Source organism: Pithys albifrons, chromosome 5, assembly GCF_047495875.1.
Source record: "Pithys albifrons albifrons isolate INPA30051 chromosome 5, PitAlb_v1, whole genome shotgun sequence".
In the NCBI taxonomy this organism is placed as follows: domain Eukaryota; kingdom Metazoa; phylum Chordata; class Aves; order Passeriformes; family Thamnophilidae; genus Pithys; species Pithys albifrons.
The window spans coordinates 1,630,539-1,652,854 of NC_092462.1; the positions used below are offsets into that span (position 1 = coordinate 1,630,539).

At 53.5% G+C, this 22,316-nt stretch overlaps 1 protein-coding gene across 8 annotated transcripts in view; it reads left to right on the forward strand.

The window, feature by feature from the left end:
- The window catches only part of SHROOM3 (shroom family member 3), a 74,424-nt gene that overhangs the window by 45,077 nt on the left and 7,031 nt on the right, over positions 1 to 22,316 (forward strand). For 6 of the 8 annotated variants that reach the window (XM_071555359.1, XM_071555351.1, XM_071555352.1 and 3 more), the window contains exons 2-6: positions 4,332 to 4,460; positions 11,363 to 11,494; positions 13,188 to 16,332; positions 18,454 to 18,560; positions 21,163 to 22,026. In XM_071555359.1, the coding sequence (XP_071411460.1) occupies positions 11,436 to 11,494; positions 13,188 to 16,332; positions 18,454 to 18,560; positions 21,163 to 22,026 (4,175 nt within the window). In that variant the 5' untranslated portion in view covers positions 4,332 to 4,460; positions 11,363 to 11,435. The remainder of the gene's footprint in view (positions 1 to 4,331; positions 4,461 to 11,362; positions 11,495 to 13,187; positions 16,333 to 18,453; positions 18,561 to 21,162; positions 22,027 to 22,316) is intronic. The other 2 variants (XM_071555353.1, XM_071555357.1) reach the window with 1 other exon arrangement.

The window sequence follows — 22,316 nt, forward strand, 5'->3', positions numbered from 1 at the left end:
ATGACCACGGGCGAGCACGGGGTGAGTGCGCTCTGTCCCCACTCCGCATCCTTCCCTGGCAGCCTGGAGGAGGCAGGAGGGCTCGCTGTTCGCCAGCACGCGGCGTTCGCATTCCCAAGGGAGGCAATTCCAGCTCCTGAGGAGCTGCAGGACGGGCAGAGCCAGGGGTGAAGCTGCCCAGCTCTGCTGGTGCCCCTGGGCTGGGCTGGGCTCTGGGGCTGCCCGTGCCGTTGTGTGACAGGGGCTGCTGGGAGGGCAGACCAGCAGCGGTGACTCCTCCGGGTCCCCCCGCCCGGCAGAGCTGAGGGCACTTTTCCTGCTCTGTTTCTGTGGCTGGGCTGTGCTGTGGCTGTTCTGTAGGGGAGGAGGGTTGTCTCTTAGGCTCTGATTCAAGACAAAGGGAAAAAATCCCAGGAAATGCAGCTGTAGAAGTTGGAAGAAGATTTCCTTGCTTTAGTCTGGATTTCAGAAGAACCAGTGTGTGAGCAGCTATTTTTATTTTATTTCTGACAGTGGTTATAAACACTCTTTATTTGGTTTTTTGGTGTTTTTAAATTTTTGTTTATTTGTTGAACCCAACTGATTTAAAAATGACAATTTGACCTCCATCCTCTCTTCTAAGAACAGCACTGGACTTAGAAGTAACGAGACAGTAAAAATTACTAAACCTATTAACATTTGGGGATTTGATCCTCTAGGATTTAGGTCTTCTATTCCCATGGCAGCAAACCAAACTCAGGAATTGTGGCATCAAGAGGTGAGACCATTAAAAATTACCTGGTTTAAAAAAATTAATAATTTTAAATATAGCTCCAGGTGCTGTTTATGGATGATCTGAGCTGAATCCTAAGACTCATACCTGCCACTACAGCCAGCTAAACAAACAAGCAGAGTCCAGGGTGGTAGTGCAGCCAAGTGTGAGGCTGCTGTGCTGGAAAGGACATGCCATGAGCAGACAAAACTTCTGCAGCTGGGATTTGTGCAACATCTCTCTCCTCTCTGGGAACTGTAGCCAGGCAGCTGAGCTCACATGGCAGCATTTCCTCAGTGAGAGCAGGGATTGATGCTGCTGCCATTGCTCAGGGAACTATTGTTTGGAAATGTGGGGGTTAATTAATTAAGAATATGATCTCTGCAGACTCAGAGGTAGTTTGGGGGGATCTGCTGGGCAGAGGCCCACACTTACTGCCCAGGCTGGATGTAGAAACCCAGGACAGGAATGTGAAAATCATAAATAAGGATAGGGAAGGCTGAGGAAAGTGAGAAAGAAGAGTCAGGAGCCCAAAAGGTCAAGATACGTGGTATGAAATGTTCCAAGTATGCAGGTGATGGGAGGTCAGCGAGGGAGGCAGAGATAACGTGGCCTGGGGAGGTCAGAGTCAGCTCTGGTCAGAAGCAAAGGATCTCCCTGAACCCACAGCTGATTTCTGCAGGGATTGGGGCAGATTGGAAAGACATGGGACGTGGGATGCTGCTGCAGAAAGGCCGTGCTGGCTGTGCAGGGAGAGAGGGATGTGGGGTGAAAAAACCCAACCAGGCTGTATTTTTAGATGAGAGAAAAGCTGAGCAGAGTGTACTCATGAACATGTGTGGTATTAAATACCAAGGGCACTGTGGAAGCAGCAAGTATAAATAACAATACATAATTAAACATGAACTTTGCAGAAAAGGAAAGATTTCAGAGGCAGCTGCCAGCCTCAGGTGGGAGGTAAAGGAGTTTTAAATAGACTGTGTGTGCTGGGTTTCCTGTCTCCCACTTGAGAACTTTAGAAACAGAATGATAACAAAAGGAACAACTGCAGGCTCCTCCTTGCCAGGGATGCTTTTTAGCTCTGGAATTGTGAGCCCCTTTGCAGCATCCCAAAATAAAAGGCAGCCCTGGCCTTAAAGAGCATCCCATTGGGCTGGGTGCTGGCCCAGGGAGCCATCCTGGGAGAAGGAGCACTGAAGGAAGACATGAGGGGAGGGAAGGTAGGCCCTCAACACCTCTGTGCCAGGGTGGCTGTGCCCATGTTTTGGTGGGGGAAGTGTCTTTATGGAGATGAACACACTCCTCATTAGACTGAGCTGCCTTAATTAGGCATGACCTGGGAGACCCTCTGGGAAAAGCAGCCAGGTGAGGCAGAGAGCTGGGGCTGGGGGCTCCTCAGGTGTTCTGCCTCCTCCTCCAGCACTGCTCTCACTGGGGCCACCCCTGCATGGGGACCCTCCCCTCTGCTGTGCCCCAGGGTGGAGGGGTCCTCACAGCCTGTGTTCCCCACAGGCCCTGATTAATGTGGTTATTTATAGACTGGCTGATTGGTTTTCAATGTCTTACTGAGCCCCCAGTGCCACACAGAGCTCTGTAATTACAGTTTTTTAAGAGGCTCGGGAAAAACTCTGTGGCATTTCCTCCTTCCCTCCCCAGCACCTCCCGAGCCCACGCTGGCACTAATTAATGTGTCTTTGTGAGGTAAACCCCCAAGTTCTGTGTGCTGCTGCTCCCTGGGAGGGGAACACCCAAGCTGATGACCCTCCTTCCCTCTGTGTGGAGCTGCCCGTCGAGGGGCAGAGCTGGGGGAGCCCCTATGGGAACACTTGAAGTGACTTAGAAAGCTCTGCTTGCAGCAGTTTGGGGTCTGCATTGTCTCTTGCTTCCTTAACATGTCTCAAAAGCTGGGTTTTCTTAAAAAAAAAGGAGCCTAAGTGCTGAAAGCTCACTAGGCTGTGGTAACCTGGGAGCTGTAGGCACTGCTGCTCTGTATCAGTTTCTCAGGCTGCTGATTGCGCTTTTTTTTTGGCTCAGGGGCAATTTTCCAGTCCTAAATATTATTCCTGGCCCCTTTGGAGACAGCTGGCCAGAGGGGAGGCGTGAGCAGCTTTCCTCACTGTGGGAGTGCAGCTGTGGGGTGGCCTGGGAGAGCCAAAATGCTCTTTAGGAAACCGGGAAGTTGTGACAAGCACTCATCAGGAAAGTTAGGAAATATCTCCTGTGTCGGTGTCTGCTTTCCAGCAGGTTGGGACAGCGCTGAGAGTTGTGTCAAAGAAACCACCTTGGCTCTGGAAATTGGGGATTTTTTATGATGAACTGGATGAGCAGAGAATTGGAGCAGTTGAGGGTATTGGCACTTCCCAGGGCTGCAGTAAAGGAGGTTGTGCTCCCGGTGTACAGCAAGGCTGGAATGGGAGCAGGGAAGGGAATCTTCCTGCCTTGATGAGAGGCTTGACATCATCTCAGAGGAGAGGGGTGGCAGAGGCAAAGCAGGACGGGATTTGGCACAGGGAAGGAAAAGGCAGCCAAGGCAGGATTTGGGGTAAAGTCTGGATGAAGATAAGCAGGGCGAGCAGAAAAAAGGCCGTTCCAGCCCGGTGGCTTTCCCTAATCTAGGTGAAAGTGCTGCTGCGCTTCCCTGGGATATCTCGCCCGCAATGTGAGGCTTAACATTCCTGCCCGGCACGTGGGGGCGCGGGGAGGGAGCACCGGCCGGACACAAAGACGGCTGGTCTCTCAGCGGAATGGCATCCAAGCCATCTCAGCTATCCAAAGCCGCAGATGCCGAAATGTGGGCTCAGCACACAACGAGAGGCGATTGCGGCTCAGCCCGGGCAGGGACGGGCGCAGGGAGGGAGCCTTTCAGCCCCGCTGTTGTTCGGCGCGGGGGGTTCCTCGAGCGAGCCCGAATTGCCAATCTCTGCCGTGGTGTCGGTGCTGGAAGTGGCAGCGAGTGGCGATACTGGGGCGTTTCGGGCTCTGCTGTGCCGGGGGAAGGAAGGAGCTGAAGCGATGGGTACACGGTGTTTATGTGACTTGGGGCGGGGTAAATATGCGCTTCCGGCCTTTGGGGAAATGGCAGTGGAGGGGGGCAAAGGGCTCTCCTTCCCCCTCCCACTGCATGGACCTTTGTTTTACCTTCTCTCCTGCATGTTCAGAGCATTCCCTGAGCTCCTGTAAGGTGTGGGAAAGGCATATCCCACAGTGGAGCCCCTGAACTGCACACCTGGGCACGGGGACTCCCCAGATGCAGCTGAAAGATAACCAGTTTTGTGCCTTGGGTGCTGCTGGTGATCTCACTCCTGCTGTGGGATTGTGCAGCTCCTCCTGAGGGACACTCAGGAGCTGAGCACTGCCAGGGTTGGAGAAGAACAAGGATTTAACCATGGCTTGACACAGGGGATGCTCGTGGCTTTCTGTGACACGTTCTTTGCACTTTTCAAAAACCAGACTGATGCTGCTGCCTTGCCCCCCCGGGCCTGTGTAATGCCTTCTTTCCCAAAATCCTGATGAAACACAGGATACAAGGACTGAGCTTGTTGTGTGGTGGTGTTTACATGGCCTTGGTTTCTTTTGACAGGGACACACATGCAGCAAAGGGATGCCCTGACCTGTCTCCCAGCCCGCTGGGTCCAGACTGTGTGACCACTGACTTCCAGCCCAGCAGAGCCACGTGGTCTGGAGGAGTTAAGTTACGGCTGAAGACCAGGTGAGGATGTTTTTCTCTGTGTGCCATGTGTGTTTTCTTCCTGGGGAGCAGCTGGCAGACTCCATGCTGGAGCAGCAGGAATCCTCAGGAGCTGTGGTGGAAGAGGTCTGGGGCTGGTTCTTACCCTCACACCCACCTTTTCCCAAGGCTTCCTTGCCTTCAGCACAGTGCCAAGGAAATGAATTCACCCTCTGGGCCATCGATGTTGCTGGATATCGGTGACATCCACACAGGACTGAGTGTAAATAGTTACTTCTTTGGCTGCTGCTGTGCCTGAGGGGCACTCACTGGGAGGGGGTCCTGGAAGAGGTGTCCTTTCTCCTCAAAAGCTCTTGTCAGTGCTGGTGAAGCTCAGCAGAGATGCTGGACTGAAATATCCCTTAGAAGTGGTGTAAGGCTGCTGTGATTCCCCAGCTTTAAGTGCCTGGCTCTCCAAAATCACCTGGCTGCTTCTGAGTCTGGGAGTTTCAGTGGGAGCTTTGGCATTCCTGGTTGCTGAGTGCCTGTCTGCAGTTTTAAACAATGGAATGTCTTCAGAAATCGGTTTCCTGGGTCGCTCTGGATTGGCTGAGCCTGATTGCCTTCCTTTGTCCGTGCAGTTTAGGACCAGATCCTGCAGCACTTACTCAGGCAGAGCTTTTGCTGGCATCAAAAGAGCCCCTTGCATCAGTCAGATGTAACCTGGATGACCTCAGAGATTTCTGTCTGTCAGACATCTGAGGTTGCCACCATGAAGTCAGAGCAGTGCTTTCCATTGGCAGCACTGCATTTGGGCCAGAGCACTTTGGAGGGTAGGAAGCTGTGATTCCCTGGAGCTGGAGTGGATGTGTCCCAGTGCCTGTGAGTGAGCAGCTGAGAAGGGAATGTGGCATGTGGAGTTCTGATCCCAGCAGCAAGGATGCCCCTCTGCAGCAAAGCCCCTGACCTTAGTGGAGATGCTTCATCTTTTGGCCACTGCAGTTACAGATGCTGGCCCTGCCCAGCCTTGAGTGGAGCAGATTTTAGAGGCTGAAATCTCTCCTCAAGATGGTTTTATGGAGGAGAGATTTACCTCTGACTGCAGACTGGGACTCTGCAGTTCCCCAGGTATGTGACCCACAGCAAATCTGGGAAGGGGAGCACCCAGAGATCCAGCACCTTCTCATAGCAGTGAGTCAGAATAAATGTAAATCTGTGCAAATCTCTGTGAATCCTTCTAGTCCATCAGTTTAGTAGCAGATCTTCAGAGAAGCTCCAAAGTTTAGCATTTCCCTTGGATTAATTTGTTTGGGTGCACAGCCCATGTTTGGCTTTACTTTTCCTGCAGTGGGGGGCTGTTTCTGCATATCTCAGTGTCACTCGGGCTGGGGCTTTGGTTACAGGCAGGAAGCTGCTTTAATGTGTAAGAGTTTCAGTGTGGGAGGGTATTTCAGAGTCAGCAGCCTTTGCTTTGGCCAAAGCACCGGGTGGAGCTCCCCACTGTGTTTGCTTTCTGCACACTCACCCTGTTACCCCCCAGACATCTGTGCACACCTCCTGAAGGACCTGCTGCTTCTCTGCCGTGTCCCATCCCTACAGGAGCACTGGGATGGGGCTCTGGGGGCACTGCCTGGGATTGGCAGCTCCGAGGACAGCCCAGCTGCTGCCTGGAACGCCTGCCCTGCCAGTCCCCTTGGTTACCTGCCGTGCCTCATTGTCCCCATTCCCTTGGGATAATGGGGCTCCCAGGGCAGCCCTCCTGCTGCCAGCCACCCAGTCCCTCCCAAGCACCAAAACACATTCCTTCCATTGTTCCCAAGTCTCTCCTGTTGCAAGTTGCTGTGTGTTGGATATCGGGGTGTGAAAGAATCTGAGCTATGCTTGGGTTTCTGTCTTTTTAACTAATTTACTGACTGGAGAAGAATGAGAAAAAATTATTTGAATTGAGCCCATTGGGCTGGTTCATCAGTGTGGGTAAATCAGTGCAGCTTTGCAGAGCACAGGCAGGGGAAGCCACTGCAGGCTCTGCCTGCTGGGATTTTCCACCTGTGCTCTGAGAGGTGATGTGGATCCCTGGAGAAGACAGGGAATTATAGGGTCATTCTCAAAGACTGTAAGTCAGTCAGCTGCTTCTTTCCCATGTCTGCTCTTTCTTCTGCTTTATCCAGCAGATGAAACAGAGTAAAATTATAATAAGCAAGAAGAGGAAAGTTGCAGAGGGTGTTTAATCCAGTGCTTTCCAGCTCCTCATTATGGCCTGAGTACCAGAGTACACGTTCTCTGAGTACCAGGCCAGAGGCTGTCCTGGCTTCTCCAGGTCTGAGCTGCACTCCTGTGGAACACTGTCCTGGTGGCAAGCACGTTCTAAAAATAAAGATCTGAAATACTCTCAGTTTTGCAATTTAAATCACACTTGCCCTGTTGCTTGGTAATACTGTCTTTCAAATAGAAAGCTGCCAGAAGATCCTGGTAGGACAAAGTCCTGGATTCTGGTAATGAACCCGAGTGAGGTTTGTGTACATCACCTCTGTTCCCAGTGGAGCCTGTGTCTGGTTAGTGCCAGGGAATGCCAGTGGGACCCTTTCCTTGTGTAGGGAAAGTCCTCAATGTGAATGCTGCCTGTCAGCCCCGTGCTGGGGCAGAGGGAAGGTGGGGCAGCTCTGAGCCCTGCACTCCTTGTTTCCTTTGCTGCAAAATGGGTAAGTGCCCCTTTCTTGGATAAGGCAGAGAAATGTGGTAAGACAGAGGTGTGACATGCAGGAGCAATAATCATTAATTACAATGTTTGCCTGTCCCCCAGTTCAGCAAAGTTCTCCCTGCTCACAGCTGCCACCACCCCGGAGCGATCCCAGCACCTCCATGTGCAACCCGGGGCTGAGAGCACTTCAGCCAGGAAAAGGCAGTGGGAAAAATCTGTCTCTGGATCCACATGTACAGTTCTCAGCTCTGCTGCCACACAGGGATTTGCTCTCTAGGGGCATGGTGGGGAGTTTCTCCCAAAGAGCTGGTGGGAAATCAGAGCAGAAAGGTCTGATTCTCTGCCTCCTCATCCCAGAGACACTTCAGGAAGCTCAGCACCTTTCTCCCAGTTCCCACATGGCACTCAGGGCCTGGTCTGATGCAACCCAGGCATCCCAAGTGATGCTCCTCCAAGGGAAGAACCACACAGGGAGCTGGAAACACCACACAGGCCCAACATCTGCCTCTGCCAGTGGGAAAGGGACTGGAGAGGGGAATGAGCCTGGGCTGGTGGCACAGAGCCCTGAACTGGGCTGGGGGATTTTTCTTAAGGTTTTTTTTCCTTTTTCTTTGCTTTAAGGCTGAAACTGCTAAAAAATGTGATTCCCTGGGTGGAGAACTGTCCTGTAGAAGCTGCAAAATTAACGCATAGTGGAAAAGCAGGTTGTGTCCTGGTGTGAGAATATTGAGAATATTCACACAGTTCACCCAAATGTCTCAAGTGAGGGGTTTTCCAGTGTGGTTTTTACTCAGGGAAAGCTTTAATCTGAGTGTTAAGGACAGGGGGATGTGGGCATGATTCTCCCTTTGCTTTATGGAAGACACTCTAGCCCAAGATCCATAACGTGAAATACCATTTCATAGTCTTTCTAAGGAGTCTTCTTTTTAGTCAAAGTGGTGAAGGGACAGAGCTCCCCAGAATGTGCCAGAAGGGCTCTGTGAGCCTAAAAAGACACATTTAGTGAAAGACACATCAAGCTGATGCCATTCTGGTCCAACTCCTTTCTAATTGGCTTCGTCTGTTCTGCTTATTTTTAGAGCCATGACTGAACCTTAATTAAGAGCGACGTTGCTTTGAGTAGATTGTTGCCTCGCTCTGTCCAAATCCTAATAGGCTTCCAAGTGCTTTAGTTTTTCCTTCATCTCCTGCCTAATAGCCAGGCAGAGGGGCTGCAGCAGCACGTTTGGATGTCTGGAAAATGTCTCCTTGTTGTGCTGACACTCCTTTAGATGTGTCCATCTTGGAGACAGGTCCGTGCTGGGGAGAACTCAGCTGGTTGTTGCTGCTTTCTGTTGGTGCAGGTGCACAGTCTCCCTGAAGGAGGGTACAAGTGAACTGGTGGGATCAGGATCTCTCCATATACAAAGATCCTGCTGCTCTGTGAACCAGGGCATGGTTTAGGATGTGCTGCCTCTGCCTCCTGGGCTTTGTTAGGTTAGAATTATCCCCAGCTGGAAACGCTGCCCGCTGTGAGTGTGACGTGGTGAGGATGGGCAGCTCTTGGCTCTCTCCCTTGTGACTCAGTGCCTGGGATTGCATCCAGGAGGCTCAAGCTTTACACTTGCATCCAAACCTTTCTTCTTTCCTGCAGGAGAAGGGTCTGTGCTGCAGGGCCCCCATCCCTTCCTGCCTCCCCAGATGATGGGCTGGGCCATCCCTTCCAGGACATGGCAATCCCTTCCAGCTCAGTAACCTCCTGCAGGGCTCTGGGACACACCACACCCACAGGGATTGCACTTGGCTTTCTAAGGGTGTAGAAAAGGTGCAGATGGCAATTTGAACAATCTGCTGGGGCCTTTTCACACCAAAGTACCTGCTGGGGGATGCTGGGCAGGGACACTTTTGGACTGCAGAGTACTCAGGTTGTGTGTGAGCTCCAGGATCAGCAAGGAACAGTATGTGAAGAACAGGAATCAGACTGAACACTCTGTTCTGGATAGTTTTAGTCTGTAATCTTGGGAAAAAGATAACTCAGCCTTTCAGTGACACTGTGAGGAAAGCCTCAGACACTGATTCATTTGTAGAGTTAGTGCCAAGATGTGTATGTAAAGTTCATTCCTGTTTTGCATACAAAGTATAAAAACAATCTGCAGAGATCACAGAGAAGAACACACTCAGCTCTTCCTAATAAGAGAGAGCTGCAGAGCTATTAGTGCTGAAGGGCCTGGGAGCTGTCAGTGTGGTCCTTGCAGCCTGTATCCAGCTGTGCCCAGCTGTGCCAGGCTGCCTCAGGAGCCTCTGATGGGCCGGGCACGAATGCCCAGCACTGGGACCGGTGCAGCAGCAGGGAGCACCCAGATAACACCAGCTGGACAGGACTGAGGACTCTCCCCTTCCCTTTGGTGTTGCAGTTCTCAGTGTGAGTTGGCAGTATCAGGTCTGCAATCAGTGTCACAGCTGCCATTTAGATGCCAGTGTTGCATCACTGACTGCCCCAGGTGTCTTCACTCCCAGGCATTTGTCATGGTGCCAGCCTGACCTGGATGCCCAGGGAGCTTATCACTGGTGGTGTCCATGAGGAACCAGCAGTCTCTTTTCCAGCCTTGGCACTTACAACAGAGGGATCACTTTCTTTATTATCTGAAGTGGAGAATTTTTTAGTAGTAAGATTGCCCAGACACCTTTGCAGGTACAGTACAGGTGCAACCCTTAAAAATACATAAAAAATAAGGGGATGAGGTTTGTTTGCTGTTGCTGTGGTTGTTATTATTACAGTCACACATTTTCAAATCCTACAACCTCCTGAGACAAAGGCAAGAATGTGGGTTATCCTTAATAAACAGTTTTGTCAACTTCCCATCTGGCAGTTTCCAGCTTCCTTGCTTGCTGGGCAAGGAGCTTAACAGGAGAGCTCTGTCTTCAACACACCTACACATGTAAAGGTGAAAAGGTGCTGGGCTCAGCTTGGCCTCTGCAGACCTCCAGTTCAGCTCTCCTTAAGGCAATCCTGCCACAACAGATGTTAAAAGGAAAAGCACGTCCCTTTTCCTTCTTGTTTTAGCAGATGATGAGAGAATGGCGAGCACTTCTGAAATCTGCATGGAAAAATCACTGGAAAAATGGTTCTGCCTCTCATTTCTGTGCAGGTACCACTGTTAAGTGCTGCTAGGAAAGCATCTGGCCCTAACAACCATTTTTTCTTTGTACACTTTCCTGCATCAGTTCTTTTCACAATCTTGGGCAGTAGGAGAGGCCTCTCTCAGTGTCTGGGTTGCATCTGCCAAGGGCATTTTAATCTATTTACTGACTTGTTCAGGACATGCTGTACTGTGAAATTTTTGGTGAGATGAAACTTTAAAGATGTGTCATTTACTTAGTGAGGGTTGTCCTGCAGGCTGTCCCATTGCAGTGGCACACAGGTGCAGTGCTGCTCCTCGTTGTCCCAGGGTGGGTGAGAAGCTGCAGAGCCAGCGAGACATCCCCTTGGAAAGCAGCAGGAGGATTAAGGACAAGCCCAAAGGCTGGGGCAAGGGACAGTCTGTGTGGCCTGTCCAGAGGCCTCACTAATCCCTGCTCTGACTTTCCATTGCACCACTCTGTGCTTTAAATAAGGTTGTTGTGGGTTTTTTCTGCTCAGAGCTGCCAGAGCCAGGCCTTGGTGCTGGAGCCACCGAGGGCCATCCGTGCCATGCCTGGGGACACACCCTGGGGACAGCTGTCCAGCCGGGGTGGGCTGCCAGGGACACGCTGGGCTGTCACAGCTCTCCTGCATTTTTAGCAGCCCTGAGGAGTGATCAAAGAGCCTTGTGCAGACTCCCACCCCCTCATGGCATGTGATTCTTTCCATGGCTTTGCCAGCCCTCCCTTTGAAATGAAGGGAACCTTTGGAGCAGAGTGCTCCTCTGGCACCCCTGAGAACTGCACTGGCCACCGGATTGTCTGTAAACTGATCCCTGGGAGTGGGCCCCCGGCTCGGCCCGAGGGGTGAGACTGGCTGGGAGCTGGAGGGCAAGATCCCCAGCCTTGAGTGATAACCCCCTTGCCCCTTGCCTTGCAAACCCGAGGGGAGTGTGTTGTGTGAGCGTGTGAACGTCCCGTGGTTGCTGCAGGATTCACTTGGAACAGACAGGAACGTAGCAGTGAAACACAAGTGAGCACGAGCAGTTTCAAATGTTGGCCTTAAATGTCAGTGCTACTTCACTTTCCTTTCCCTTGGAAGAGCTGTCCTGTTGCTGAGGTGCAAAATCCTTCTGCTTTCACCCAGGCGGAGTGAAACTCCAGGCCGACCCCACTCCTGGCATTCAACCAAACTTGTGGAGAACCAGCCCGATCCCAGCATGATGCAAATATCTCAGGGCACGCTTGGCACCCCTTGGCATCAGTCCTACCACTCCAGGTAAGCTCTGCACAGCTGTGGAGGGAAGGGAGGAGAGACAAAAGCTGTGGGGGGAAATGCTGGCTGAGGCAGGTGGGAAGCAGTGCCCTGCAGGCTGAGGCTCTGCTGGCGTGTGCAGGCCCAGAAGGTGCTTGGTGGTGAGCCCTGGGGCAGCCTGAGGAGGGACAAGTTTAAAATCTGCCCTTGAAGGATTTTCCCAAGAGGCAGAAGGGTTTCAAACTCTGCCTGCAGACTGTGGGATTTACACATCGTTTCTTCTACAAGCAAGACTGAGCCTGGGCAGAGGGGAGAGAAAACAGAGCATCAAGAAAAGTGGGGAGATGGTTGCAGGACAAATGTGTGTTGGTCTGTGGCCTCAGCACAGCTCCTACTGGAGGGGATTTGCTTCCCAGGCACAGCTCCTGGCAGCTCCTGTCTCCTGGGTGCGTGAAGAGGAGCACGGGGAACATCTAGTGGCCAGCTGGCCAGGGCTGTGCTGGGCATTGCCAGGCAGATGGTTACTTGAATCCAAAATAGAGTGGTGCATTTAAATGAGTAAAGCAGCTTTATCCTGGCATTTGCCTGTGTCTGTGTCCCTCTGCATCTCTCTGCAGAGCTGCTGTGAGCGGGCTGCCTTCTGCCCTTCCTCATCCTCAGCAGCCTTGTCCACACTGTCTGTGCTTTGGTTGGGATGTGATCTGGAGCAAGCTGCCAGCTCTGTGCCTTGCCCTGCCACAGCCTGGCCCTGCCTGCCGCTTCCCTGTGGCTCTGCCAGGACAGCACATGCAGTTGCTCAGGGAACTAGAGAAAGTGATATCTGAGGAAGGGAAGTTGGGAACAGAGGGAAGAAGAAAAGTGAAATCCTCGGGTTACACTCTCTGATCCTCACTGTATTTGCTTGAATCTGGGAAGGGAGATTAGCCAGGGGAAACTTCTCAGAAATTTGTGATGTCCCCTTGTAAGGTATGAGAAAAGAACTGTGGCTGGCACAAGGAGCTCCCTTCCCATGGATGGAAAGATCTCTGGATATCCTTCTTTTTGATCACACCTCTGGCATCCATGAGTCCTCTTTGGACACGTGTGTCTCATAGGAGGTGCCAAAGTGTGCCTGCACCTGCTGAGCTCCACGAGGAGGCAGCTGTGTGGAATTCCTGGACATTCTCAGATGGTTCCTATGGCTGCACCCCACTTTTCTGCAGGCACAAACACATGCATCTCTCCTCTGTCTTGCCAGTTGAGTTTTCTCTCAGCAAACAAACTATCCTTGGGACAGCTGAATTTCCAGGAAGCCTGCCAGGGCATAGCCTTCATCTCCATAAAAAGAAATGAAACAGGAAAAAAAGAAGGAGATTAGGTTCCCCCCAGAACACCCCTCATGCTCCTGTCCTCCTCCTCGGTGGCGTCGGCGCTCATTCAGCTTTCCAAGGGCTTTGGATGGGTTTGCTGGGTGGGGTTGATCCTCCCTGGCTCCAGAGATGCACTGCCTTTCTGTCTGTATCTCCCTCCCACCCTTCTGTGGTAAATAAGAGCCATGTGTTGCAATGTCAAGCAGTTCCTCTTTGTGAACTGGGATGACTCCAAACAGGGGATGGAGTAAGGCCCAAATAAGGGGTTTCATCTCAAAACTAAACATCTTGCTTCTGAGCTCACTTATAAGTAGTTGCGCCTCTCTCTGCTGTCAGTGGGTTCTCATTCTTGTCTCGCTCTCCCCCAGCTCCTCCACCAGTGATCTCTCTGGCTATGAGCATGGCTACCTGAGGAGGAGTCCAGACCAGTACAGCTCTCGGGGCAGCATGGAGAGCTTGGACCACTCCTCCCCAGGCTACCACCCCTGTCACCTGTCCCCGGCCAAGTCCACCAACAGCATCGACCAGCTGTCCCACCTGCACAGCAAGAGGGACTCTGCCTACAGCTCCTTCTCCACCAACTCCAGCATCCCTGAGTACCCCAGCGCCCCGCCGGGCAAGGAGGCTCCGGACAGCGCGCGGGCGGGGCTGCAGGAGGGCCTGAGGCAGGCGGACATCAGGTACGTGCGGGCGGTGTACGACGCCCAGCAGCGCATCGCCCAGGAGTACGAGGTGACGCCCTCCTCGCTGGACAGCCGTGCCCACGCCAGGCTGCACGGCCTGGGCCGGCACAGCGCGGTGCCCTCCTGGGCACAGCCAGGCCAGGGCCCCCCCGACAGCAAGAGCCAGCAGCCCCCCAAGGGCCCCCCGCTGCCTCCCGCCCGCAGCGACAGCTACGCAGCCATCAGGCACCACGGGCTGGATCCCAGCAAGCCCAGCCGTACCCAGCCCAAGGGCACCTGGACGCCTCTGGGCAGCTCCCTGTCCCAGGGGCCCTTCGGAGAGGGGCACCTGCACACCGTGGTGGAGAAGAGCCCCGAGAGCAGCCCCACCACGAAGCCCAGGCAGGGCTACTCCCAGCCGGGGCAGCCCCTGCTGCCCACCGGGGTCTATGCCGTGCCCTCCCCGGAGCCGCACTATGCCCAGGTGCCCCAGCCCTCCGTGGGCAGTCCTGGGACACTTTACCCAGCTCTGGCCAAAGAAAGTGGGTACTCCCCATCCCTGCCAGTCTCCTACGACAAGGCCAAGGCCAGCAGCACCCAGGGCTTTGATGAGAATGGAAACCAAAGCACTGCAAACAGAGCCACCGTCTTCTACCAGCCCTCTGCAGCCGAGAGAAAGCTCGAAGCCAAACTTCTCCAGCAGAAACCACCCAACGTGGCAGGCCCAGAGGTCTCCCTGGCCACGGCACGGAAGGAGGAGCTGTTACCCCTTTACAAGGCAGCACAAAGCCACCGAGAGACCACAGGTACCACCCAGGCCTCCAAACCCACTTTCCAGGCTCCACAGCCCCAGCTGAGGGATACCAGTGAGAGAAAAGCCCTTTACCAGCCCAAGGAGAACTGGACACCTGGATCCCAGGAGGACAAAAATGGCAATGCGCTGGTAAATGAGAGAGATGCTGCTGCTCTCCACCAGTGGGGTCACAGCAAGGCCAAGCAGTACGGCTTCTCCTCCCTGCAGAACATCCCAGAGAGCTCCAGGAGGCAAAGCTGCTCTGAGCTAAGAGAGATGCAACCAGGCGAGGGCTATTCCAACACCAAACTGTCCTTCCAGAACAGCAGCAGCAAAGAGGAGAAAGAGCACAGGGGACAGGGGCACAGACAGTGGAGCGATGTGGACCCACAGGCCTTCTCAAGGCAGGAGGAGGTGGATGTGAGCGTGACTCTGTTCCATGCCGCCGAGCCGAAGTGCAAAGAGCCTCCTTCCCCCCAGCACCCAAAGGCCTCGGATTTCGGGAGGAGCCGGCTCAGCTCCAGCAGCACCCAAAGCTTTCCCTATGGCAAAGCAGAGGCTGGCAAGCCCCGCTGCTCCGTGCTGGAGAAGGTGAGCAAGTTTGAGCAGCGAGAGCAGAGCACTCCCCGGCCCCAGAGTGCTGGTGTGCCCACCTTTGGCCAGCACTACGGGCCCAGCAGGCCCAGCCAGCCCCTTGGCACGAGGTGCTCCCTGCACAGCCCCGAGGACACACGGAGCAGGCTGCCCAGTGAGCCAGCCAGGGGCTCCAGCCCCTCCAGGAACGGGCAGCTGGACGAGGCTGAGTGGCACCCTGTAGAGCTGCAGATGGCAGCTGCGGTGAAGCAGGTGAGGCCCAGTGACTACTACGGCCTGTGTCCTGAAAATGAGGGGCCAGTAAGGGCGGCTCAGCTGCCACGGAGTAAAAGCACGTTCCAGCTGGCAGGTGACGCTGAGAGGGACATCCTCTGGAGGGATAACATCCAGGACACCCACGGGTCACAGCTGGACACGCTGTTCAACAGGGCCTACAGGAACAGCATTAAGGATGCTCAGTCCAGGGTGCTGAGGGCCACCTCCTTCCGCCGCATCAGCCCCCCGTTCGGCAGCGCGCCCAGGAGGGTGCCCCAGCGGCCCGCCTCGGCCCACGTGGGTGTGAGGAGCACGGCACCATCACCACACACCCCCAAGGAGAGGCACAGCATCACTCCCACCGAGGGCAGCCTCTCCGCCCTGGACTACACCAGGGCTCAGCACGTGCTGCGCATCGGCGGCCGCAAGCGGCTGACGGCGGAGCAGAAGAAGCGTTCCTACTCCGAGCCGGAGAAGATGAACGAGGTGGGCGTCTCGGATGGGGAGCCATCGCCGTTCTCCTTCCAGAAGAAGAGCATCCACTTTTTGTTCCCGGAGAACACGGTGGCTGACCGGCGGAAGATCTTCGAAAGGGACGGCAAGGCCTCCTCCACGGCCAGCCTGTCCAAGCCCGAGCTCAAGCAGCTCCAGCAGAACGCCCTCGCCGACTACATCCAGCGGAAAACGGGGAGACGGCCGTCCTCGCAGGATGTGGGGCTGCTGAGGGAGCGCTCCCACAGCTCCTACCTGCATGGGGGCGGCACAGACAGCCAGAGCCTTTCTTCTGCCTCCAGCATGAATTCCCTCCAGGACCAGAGCCTTTACCGCCGGAGAGAGTCCATAGAGCGGATATCCAGGACGGGACGGATGTCTTCTACCCTTCCTCCCGGGCTGCTGGACTACCTGGACACGAGTGGAGATGAGAGGGTGGGGCGCCAGGACAGCGCGGGCACGAGTCGGCCGAAAGCAGAGCGGTGCCGGGAGTACAGAGCCAGGACGGAGCTCACCAAGGGCACACAGACAGACCCGCTGGGCATGCAGGGCCAGCCTCACCACAGGAGGCAGGAGCAGGTCTTGGAAACACCCTCCTCCAGCAGGAAATCTGGGAAATCAGTGTCTGTGGAAGACTTGCTCGATAGGTACGACAATCAGCCGGTCCCCGTGCACGTACGTTCCAGGTCGTCCCCCACAGCGGATAAGAAACACCAGGTATGTGGGAATGGGGGTGTGTGGGATCCACAGGGCTCTTGGATCCAGGGAATGGGGGGGAATGTCAAGGAACAGGTTGAGTCCTGGCTGTTGCTCCATTGGTTAGAGAGAGGTTCAGTGCCTGCTGAGATAGTTTACTGCACTGAAATGGAAAGCTGGCTGGGTGGGATTCAGCTTTCTCCCTGCTGGGGCTGTTTCAGGGATTTCAGGGATTTCAGTGTATGTGCTGGTAGTGTGCATGTGGCCTTGCTGCTCTGCACATCCCTGGCCTTACCTGCCACCAGCATTGGAGAAGCACTGAACACCTTTCTGGTGTAATAGCAGTCATTGACTGTTGCTGCTGTCCTGCCTCAGCCCTTTTTCCTGGTGCAAAGCAGAGAGGATTAAAGTCTGCTTGGAATTGCCTGGCTCCCACTGTGCCTGACAGTGCTGGGAAGGGCTGGGCAGAGGCACTGCCAAATACCCATTAAGTTTTGTCTCCAGCCCTGGAGGGAAACATCACAGAGATGACTGAATGGAGACCCTGCTCCACGTCCCCTGCTTGGTGGTTGGGAACATGGCACTGATGTCACAAATGGGGAATTCGACTGACTCTGAGGATGGTAAACAGTAGAACCAGGCTAAATTCTTAAAGAACAACTGCCCAGTGCAGCTCTTGAGCTGAAATCTGTTCAGAGCTACTTTCATAACTGCAGCTGGTGGAGCCACTGGGATTTGCAGCAGTGGTGGGGCTGCAGCCCCATCCCTGTTCCTGAGCCAAGCTCCTTTCATCGTGGGGAGAGGGAGCAAATGACCAAAATACGTGCACAGGCTCCTTGCTCCAAATAGTCTGAGTGTTTGGAGAGGCTCACGTATTCCCAGGGCAGCTGAGATCCAGGCTGTCTCCTGCCCCTGCCCTTGCCCTTGCCTCTGGCCCAGAACAGACAATCCAGGTGCAAGGAGGTGGTCCTGAGGCAAGGGACATGGAGGGGGCTCTGGGCAGCATCCCACAGGCAGGCCCAACCCTCCCAAACTCACTGTGTCCTTCCTCCTCCTCATCCTCAGCTCCTACACCACGTCTTTAAATAGAGGGAATTAAAAGAGCAGCTTGTGAATATCAAGTGACTGGAATGCACTTCCAGAACCACTCCTGCCTCATCCCACCAGTGCTATTTTTCCACCCCAGCCAGGCATCAGGCTCATCTGTGCCATTTTGTCACGCTTGCCTTGCATTCAGTGAGAGTCTAGAATGAGTTAAGGTGAAGGCCAAGCTGTGACCCTTCCTCTGCCTCCCAGAACAGTCAGAGCAGCAGCCAAACCAGACATCCAGAGAGAGGAAAATCACCAAAATGGCCTTTGCAATCACAGATTGGACAATAAGCAGCCCCAGTTCATTTTTTCCCAGCCCACTCTCTCAGGCAGGACATACACAAAGTCCTTGAGATCTTTATTTCCCCCTTTTGCCTCATTTTTAATCATCCATACATTCAGCAGCCAAACCTCTGCCTGTTGGAGACCAGCTTGAAGAAGAAGGTGAACAGCACTGCAGACCTGGCCACAGGTTTTCCAGAGGGATTGAGCTGTATCCACTTCTGGAATGAGGATTTAGTCCCACAAGCAGCCTGGCACTTCTGAAGATCCTGTTCTTAAATCCTAATTTGACTTCTAACATATACACCAACCCACAGGGTCTGTTGGAAAGGGAAGCAGATGGAAGCAGATGTTCAAGGGTTTCTTTCATTAGATCTGTTTCTGATCCACCTCCAGTGCAAACCCACAGCTGTAAACAGGGGGCACAAAGCCAAACCCACAAAGGGATTGATTATTTATTTCATTTTATTTACATATTTCTTTATTGATTTGTGTTCTTTTCAGACTTTTTGTGGGAAGTGTTGCTCTCTTCAGACTTTTTGTGGGAAGTGTTGCTCTCCAGTTCAGGAGCCTTCTCTGCCTCACTGCAGGTTTTTGAGGGCCTTGGGTACAGTGCTAAGTGTTCCTTTCAAGCTGCAAACCAGTCACGTTTCCCTGTCACTGCAGGAATTTGTTTAGAGCTAGGAGGGAATGGAGAGCCACGGGGAATGACTTGCTCTCAGGCTTCAGAGGGCATTCTCCTCAGTGTGCTGCTGTTTTGTTTGCTCTCAGCTCGGGGCTGACGCTGCCTCTGTCCTGCAGGAGCTGCTGAGGAGGGACAGCAGCGACTTCGGGCCCATGCTGAGGGATCCCTTCTACGTGGTCAGCGCAGGAGCCAGGTGGGTGTGTCCCTGTGCCCTCTGTCCTGCAGGGTCAGCTCTGCCCATCCAGCAGCTGCCAGGGATGGCCTGGGTGAACAGCTGGATCATGCCAAGCCAGGGAAACACCTGCCCAGACACAGCTCTGGGCCTGCTGTGCCCAGCAGGCTTAGGAGGAGTTGCTGTGAGCTTCATTGATCAAGTTCTCTTCATGACATCTTGGAGCAGGTTTCTGCAGCAGATTTCCATTTATTTTACTTCCAAAATGTGTTTGGTCTGCTGCTAGAACTCCCATCCAGATGCCACCCTAACTGAAGGGTCCTAAAGGAAAAAATGCCTTGATGGTTTTCTCCAGCTGCCTCCCCAAAAGCAAGGGAACATTGCATGGACTGAAACCAGGAGGTTTCCTTCATTTTGTGAGGTGGGAGCTGCCTTCAGGCTGTGCTCCTCTTGGTGCAGGCAGGATGTTTTCTTCAGCAACAGGGGCAGAGAGAAATACTTTTAAAAATAGAGAAGTGTAATCACAAAACTCATAGTCTTAGGACTTATGTAACTCTCCACTTAGCCAGGGATAGTTTTGAAGTTAACTAGAACTGAAGTCCATCTTCTTTATTTACATTTACATAATAAATAGATGTTTGCCCTAAGCCCTGAGTGCCCAAACAACCAACTCCCATTACAGGAAAACTCATCAAGAGGGACTAAAAGAATTGCTCACAAAGGAGCTCTGTTGCTCACAAACTTGTCTGTGGTCACAGTGGGACTGAGCACTGCTGTCTCCAAAGGTTTCCCCACACATCTCTGGGGCAGGGAGTGACAGCTGGAAGCACAGAAAGGCTCCTGCTCCAGCTGGGTCTTACTTGTGGCTGGTTTTACCCCTAAGAAGACATACATGTTGTTTTAAAGAGACCCAATCTTACCTTCAGGCACATCCTTTTAGGTTTATTTAAAACACACCCATTTGCTGTCATTTGAAACAACTTGTTCCAAGGTTTTCCTAAGAGAACAATGCAGCTGTTTCAGTTCCTCCTGCCTCCCTGTTTTTCCTGGAGATGGCATTCCATCCTGCTGCTCAATCCCTACTTGCAGCTGCCTTTAATTTCTTTCTTTGCCCAACCTATTTTCCAAGTAATGGGATTGAACATCCAGACTGAAAACAAGTTTACTGGGGCACAAAATGCAGGTTTCTCATTTTCATGCATCTCTGCACAAAGATTACTGGTTATGAAGAGGCAATAGGAGTTCTGTTTCCTTGGGACACAACTGCCTAATGTGCTGGAGAGGAGGTGGGACCATCCCCACCATGGCTCTTGCTCGAGGAGGAAAACTCTTGGATGGAAAAGTTAGGAAAGCCCTGGCCAGCAATCCCTTGGTCCTGTCACAATATTGGGAACTGCTGTTGCTCCACCAGTTTTAGAACCCACAGTTGCTTCCACAGTAGGAGAGATCTTTCAGTTAGAGAATTACAATTACCATCTGGTGCTCCTGACAAACCCTGAGCATCTGAAAGGAATACACAGTGCTACTGTCCAGGAACCACAGACAAAGGCAAGAGCAGCCTGTCTGGGAAGCATCCCCACCCCCAGGCACAGCCTGCCAAACTCTTCTCAGTCACACCAGAATAAAGCCAGAACAACCCATGTCTTTGACAGAGTTATTCCTAATTTGTACCCTTACATCTGGGAACAAATCTGGGGCTCAAGGCTCCAGCATCACAGATTGGCAGTGTTGGGATTGTTTGAACAATGCAAGAACACAAAACATACTGGCAGTAGAGCTTTGTTGTGTTTTATTGGTGTATGGTGAGAGCTCATGTTTTCAGGCCATCTTTTCTTGCATGTTCTGGTGCCATTAGTAGTGCTCAGTTTGTTTTCCAGCTAAAGAGCTGTACAGGCAAGAAGGTTTGGCTCTGGATTCCAAGCAGGATGCTCCCTCCAAAGGCCAGTTGCTGTTTCTCAGATTCACATGGGAACATCCTCAGAGACCCAGAAGGAATAATTCAACCCCCTTGCAGCTGGAATGTGCTGGCTTTGGGGTTTGTCACACCTGCCTGTCTGAGGGAGCTCATTTTTCTAGCAGCATTCCAAGGCTGTATGAGCTTCTTTTCATTTTCTCCACAGTCAAAATAGGCCAAAAAATGCACTCACCTTGTTCCTGGAGACAGATGAATCATTTTAATGGCACCTTTCCAACAGGAGCAGGATAACCTTGTGGGAATTTTTGACTCATAGAGCTTAAAATTACCAGCAATTGAGAATATAGTTTGATGATAGATGATGTCAAATAATCTGCCTTACAGAATACTACTAGACCCATCTGCAACAAACAAAATTGAAACCCAGGCTGGAAAGGAAGCCAGGCACTAGGTTTTCCCAAATTTTTTTCCACTGAGTAGAGTTGTGATGCTTTGCTACACGTGTGTGTGTTGTAGCACTCCCTGAGAATGGTGAGAGATGGTGAGTTGAAGTGGATCTGACTTGAGACTTTACTTGAGTTTCGCCTCACCTCTGACCCAGAGTCCTGACAGGGTGGATAATTTATCCAGTCAGGAGGAGCACAAGAGCTCTTGCTGCTCTTTGACTAGCTCTTCACCTTACCATGGTCTGTCTCTTGGCATGTGCAGGTCTTTCAGCAAGAAGGAAAGAAGCCACTCGGAGAGAACGGCCTTCCCCAGTTACTGTCCCCACCGTCCCCGCGGCAGCGACGCCGGCGCCGGCTCCACCACGCTGGCACAGAACCACAGGCTCTCAGACCTCTCCAGGCCAGACAGCAGGACTTCTGCATTTTTCCCAGCCCCAACAGAGACAAGGAGTCACTATCCTGAGCCAAAGCAAGGCTTTAAACCCTTGTTCCTTAACCTTACCCCTCCTGCATCTGGCCAGCCCTCCCCAGCTCCCTTAGACCTGCAGACCCCAGGGGAGGGCCAGGCCCTGAGACAGCACCACGCCAAACGGGAGGCTCTGCCCCCTGAGGGCAGCGGGAATGCTCAGGCACAGCCTTTGGATGCTGCCCAGGATGGATCCCCCGAGAGCCACACGGAGGAAGCGGCGTGGAGAAGGAAAGCTGGGCTGGGGCACAGAGCCCTGCCAGCCCGAGCAGCGTGGGCACACCCGGGCAAGGACAGCAGCGCCCCGAGGGCTGGGGGCTCTCCCCCAAAGCTGTCCCAGAGGTGGCAGTCCCTGCCCACACAGAGCAGCACTTCCTCGGACCCCGAGACTCCCTCTCCCCAGGGGACAACCCCCCTGTGGATCTCGGAGTCGGGCCTGCAGCTCACGCCTCCCCCGCCCTCGCTGCAGGACGAGGGGGACGACGAGGTGTTCGTCACACCTGCCCTCTCCTCGCCGTCCCGGCCTCTCCCCGAGCTGAGCTCCTGCACTTCTGCCAATGGCACGGAGGAATTCCCGGCTCCCCCCCCAGCCCTGGCGCTGGAGGGGAGCGGGGCAGCTGCAGACAAACCCCCCCAGCTCCTGGAGGAGCCCGGCATGAGGTAAGGGCGGGCTGGAACGCCACATACAGTGAGATATGTGGGGCCCAGACAGCTGGCAGTGACCCCCAGTGCTGGGAGGGCTTGCAGAGGGGTGGGTATGTTGTATGGGCATGGGGACAGACAGACAGACAGACTGCCTGCCTGGCTGCCAAGAGCGGTGCCAAACGATGTGGCCAGGGCAGGGCACACAGCTCTGGGGGGCACCAGCAGGGCCACAGACAGGTGCTCCCCCAAAGCTCCCAGGAAAGGGGGTTGTGGAAGAAAAACTCCCCTAGCCTGGGTCTCCCTGT